The 4,068-nt window shown below is 52.0% G+C and overlaps 1 protein-coding gene across 1 annotated transcript; it reads right to left on the reverse strand.

Moving 5' to 3' along the window:
- Nucleotides 1–960: 960 nt before the first annotated feature.
- Nucleotides 961–3,802, reverse strand: c9 (complement component 9). The gene is made up of 11 exons (XM_029169813.1): nucleotides 3,652–3,802; nucleotides 3,489–3,579; nucleotides 3,230–3,380; nucleotides 3,009–3,150; nucleotides 2,787–2,925; nucleotides 2,493–2,708; nucleotides 2,160–2,400; nucleotides 1,965–2,090; nucleotides 1,710–1,885; nucleotides 1,402–1,636; nucleotides 961–1,328 (listed from the first exon to the last, which is right to left on the reverse strand). Exons 1-11 carry the CDS (start codon nucleotides 3,723–3,725, stop codon nucleotides 1,171–1,173), a joined length of 1,749 nt encoding a protein of 582 aa, XP_029025646.1. The 5' UTR covers nucleotides 3,726–3,802; the 3' UTR covers nucleotides 961–1,170.
- Between the last annotated feature and the right edge of the window lie 266 nt (nucleotides 3,803–4,068).

The raw sequence follows: 4,068 nt of genomic DNA on the forward strand, positions 1-4,068 counted from the left end.
CAGTGGTTACCTCTCAAGTATGCATTCATCACCCCCCCACAACACACACACACACACACACACACACACACACACACACACACACACACACACACACACACACACACACACACTCTCCTCTCTCTATGTAAGTGATGACGGGATGTGATATTCCCCAAGCGATTACGGAGGGAGAAATAATTTAGGACCAGGAAGACGCAAATTGTTGAGGTGGACCAACGATCTTAGAGAAATGCTGTGTCGGCACGTTTCCTTCACAAGCCTGTGCACATTGCTGGTTATTGCGCAAGACGCGCTCGCTGCCGCTGTTTGCCCAGCGAGGCCGCCTCCACTCGTGCCCGCGCTAAATCTCCCGCTTTAAATCCTAGCGCAAACATGGAAATCAAAGGCTGTTAATCTCAGCAAATACGCCAGACACGCTGCCGGTGCAAATCCCTAATGCGGAGTCGTTTTGGCTTAATGGCCAGAGTCAGTGGTGTTTGGACCTAATGGGCTTCTGCTGCTGGCTCATTATTATTCATGCCAGTGGGATCACATGTTCACGCGTTCGCATATTCCTCAACCTCACGTTCTGTTCTCATGACCTCTTCCTCCGAGGAGGTGGGAGGTGGGAGCGGCACAGGAGAACGGCCTCGGAGCTGATGCAACTTTCAGCACAACATTTATGGCTCAACGGTCGCGAGTGTGACTTCTAATTTTGCTGTGGGTTTAACGTCGCCGTCCCTCCTGGGTCCGTCCGCAGGTCGCATCCGGGCCCTTTCTGCTCATCTGGTTCTCATCTGTGCAGCGCAGCCAGCTGGAACGTGTCCACGCTGCTGCGGATGAGTTATTAGCCCGTTAATACGTACTGCAGCCAACGATATTAGGACAGATGAAAAGGCGGTTCAGTCGTTTGTAGGCAAGAAGCTGCAAATAGCTGTAAAACAGCCTGTAGGCCCGTAATTACATTATGAACAGGGATCAGAGCTGTGGAGCTGTTTATTAGCGGTAGCTTTCATTTGTGATGCGATACATTTGCAGCCAGTGCTGAACATTCCATTTCACATACAGTATCTTGCCAGCAACTAACGCCTGCATTTCCTATCTCTGACCTACAGGTGGCGTTGTTCGCCCAACCAAACGTGAGCAGCAGCTGAGGGGGGAAAGAGGCTCGTGTGTTTGATGTTCTTCTTAACAATAATCCTCGCCGGTGGTGACCCCTCTGCACTGAGCCCCCGGGACCCCGTCTGTGTTGCAGTGGCGCGTCCTGGAACGCTTCCCTCCGGAACAGCTGGTCCAGGAAGTCCAGCAGGACCAGTTGCCTTCGTGAGTCACCGCAGGCCTCTGACCTGCAGACCGTCATCCAGGTTTACGCCGCGCTCCTGACTTTTCCATTTTTAAATGCTCTGAAGTGCAAATTACCTGCGTTTCTGGATTTATCGCTCTTGAAGTTCTGACAGGCCTGCCCTTCAAACAGCTGAGGGCACAGGCACATGCATTTCCCATCCACCAGAGCCAGAGTGGCGCCGTTGTGACAGGGCTTACACTTGCACACGGAATACTCGGCCATGTAGTCCGTCGTGGCCCGCTTCAGGTTGATGACCCTGGTGTTGGCGTCGGGCATGTCCAGGGGAACTAACGTGTGGATGGGCTCCGGCTGAGGCGCACAACACAACACGCGTTACGTCAGCCGCGTTGGCAGCAGCCGCGCGGGCTGGATCCTACGGTACCTCGCTGTGGAGCAGCGCCGGGTTGTCGGCGATGGTCCGCGCCCACTCCTGGAAGGTGGGAACGTCCAGCATCCCCGTCTTGTCCAGTTTGGCCTTCATGGCCACGGCCGCTGGTAGAGTGCCTCCTTTGACTGAGATGATCACCTGGTCCACCAGTGCCTTTCCCTCAGTCGTGTCTGGAAGGATCATGAACATACAAAAGTCTTGTGAATGTTGTACTCACTATTAACCTGTCTAATGAATGGGAATCCTGACCTGTGTCTGTTGTTTTGTCCGTGGTGCACGGATTGACTTTTGCGCCTCCCGATATGTCAACAGTACCCTCATATCCTGCCGAGATGCCAACTTTTACGCACTCTTGCAGCGACCGCTCAGTCAGTTCTGAAAAAAAAAACCCATGAGTTTAGGGAGTGAATACAACTGGGAAAACCTTCATAGCACAGCACATACTCTTTTCCTTGATGGTGTCCTGGTTGAGGACATACACCAGCTCGTATTCGCCCCCAGTTTTCCCGTTTTTGGTGTAGTGGGTGCCGTAGTCCTCCAGGAAGGCAAAGTAAATCCCCCGCTCGTACTGCAGAGGCAGGGACTTGAGATGCGCCAGGAAGTCGCTGCCCACTCGGAGCTCGCGGGAGCGCATCCTGTAGGTGCTCAGCTGGACGCGGCCCTTCACCTTCATGAAGCTCTTGTTCTGCGTGCGAAAGGGGAGACGCCCTCAGCCCCTGTGCTCGGTCGGCTGTTTTAGTTTGCTACGCGAGTCGCCGGTCGGCCGCGGACGTTCACCTTCGTGTTGGTTTTCTCAGACACTTCCTTGATCATGTTTTTCTTGCTGAAACCAGCCTCCGGAGAGATAGTCACGGTAGAGTTTGACTTCTCACTGGGTGTGAGCTTGATGGAAAGCTCTGCGTCGATGCTGAAAGAAACCTCTTTCAGGATTTCCCTCAGAAGCGAGTGGGTGTCCTCGTAGATCTCTTTAGAAACGGTTTCCTCCACCAAAGTCTGGAAAGACACAGAAACAGAGTAAATGTAAGAAAGAACACTCAAGATCATTGCATACAGTACTAATCAATGACTCACCAGATAGTTGAGCACTCCAACGTTCCAGGGGATCCTGTCATAGCGCCTGGTGGTCGGATTCGACACTTTATCACATCTTCCGTTGAAGTAATCGTTGTTGAAGGGATTCATGTGTGGATCTGAACCCAAGATGTTGATTCTGGTGGGTGAGCAGACTTGCAGTTAATGGGATCGGTTTAGATCTTTGGGAGATCCCCTCGCGGGTGTAATTCACACTCTGACCCGTATCCCGCCGTCCGGCCCTGCTCGTTGTTGTCCAGCTGAGTGGCACCGCAGGGCTTCCGAATCGGGTCACAGTCCTCGTCCGACCCGTCCTCACAGTCGTAATCCCCGTTGCACAACAGTCGTTTCTTGATGCAAGAGCCTGGGTGGATTGTGCAGCGGTTTACACCTCAGGATGCCACGTTGACAAAAGCCCTGGTCTCTGAATGAGTCCCAATTACCCGATTCGCACTGGAACTCCGTGTCTGAACACTCAGGAGGCGGTGCTGCGACGCATTCTGCAGCCGTGGTGCAGGCCTCGCGCTCCCCGAGCGACCCCTGGCAGACCGTGCCCCCAAACTGGCCGAACAGATCTACACCTCGAGAGCGTCTCTGCAGAACAACACGTTCAGCTGCATTAGACCTCGTCAGTATTAGGACGTGTGACCTTATATAACGTGTATGGTTTTGATGCAATGATTCACTTTACTGTCAACTCACTCTGACTTTGGTGCAAGGATCACAAGGGGTCCACTCTGACCAGCGGCTCCACAGGCAGTTGATCGGCGCCGGATCGGGAAGGTCCACAGCCCTGAAACACACACTCGATTAAACAAGCTGTGAGCAATAATAACAAGAGGATGATCGGATGAAGTCTACGAACATTCCCCCTCCGAGAAGCGCCAGCGTCAGACACAGGGCACAGGAGCCCAGCTGGAGGACGACCTCAGGCCTCATGACGAATCCTTGACAGAACGAACAGCATCTGCCCCCGTTTGGGCCTTTTAAGCAGCGACCTGGTCAATGATTGTCCATCTGCAAAACATCATAGTCAATAGCTTGGGTTTTAGCAGCACTCGGCCCGATTCAGCACTGCTTCAACTCCAAAGTTCATTTTATTATGATAAATGACACTTTTCTTTTTACAAAAAAAATAAAACACAACAACTCCAACAAACAAAGTCAATGAAACCTTTAGATGCTTTTAGCTTGGACCAACACATTTTTTTTATATAATTTCAACTGAATTGGTGATTCTTGCTTGTGATGATGTAAAGTTGTGGGTAAACAATTCATATTA

The sequence above is a fragment of the Betta splendens genome, chromosome 12, assembly GCF_900634795.4.
Source record: "Betta splendens chromosome 12, fBetSpl5.4, whole genome shotgun sequence".
NCBI classification, from domain to species: Eukaryota; Metazoa; Chordata; class Actinopteri; order Anabantiformes; family Osphronemidae; genus Betta; species Betta splendens.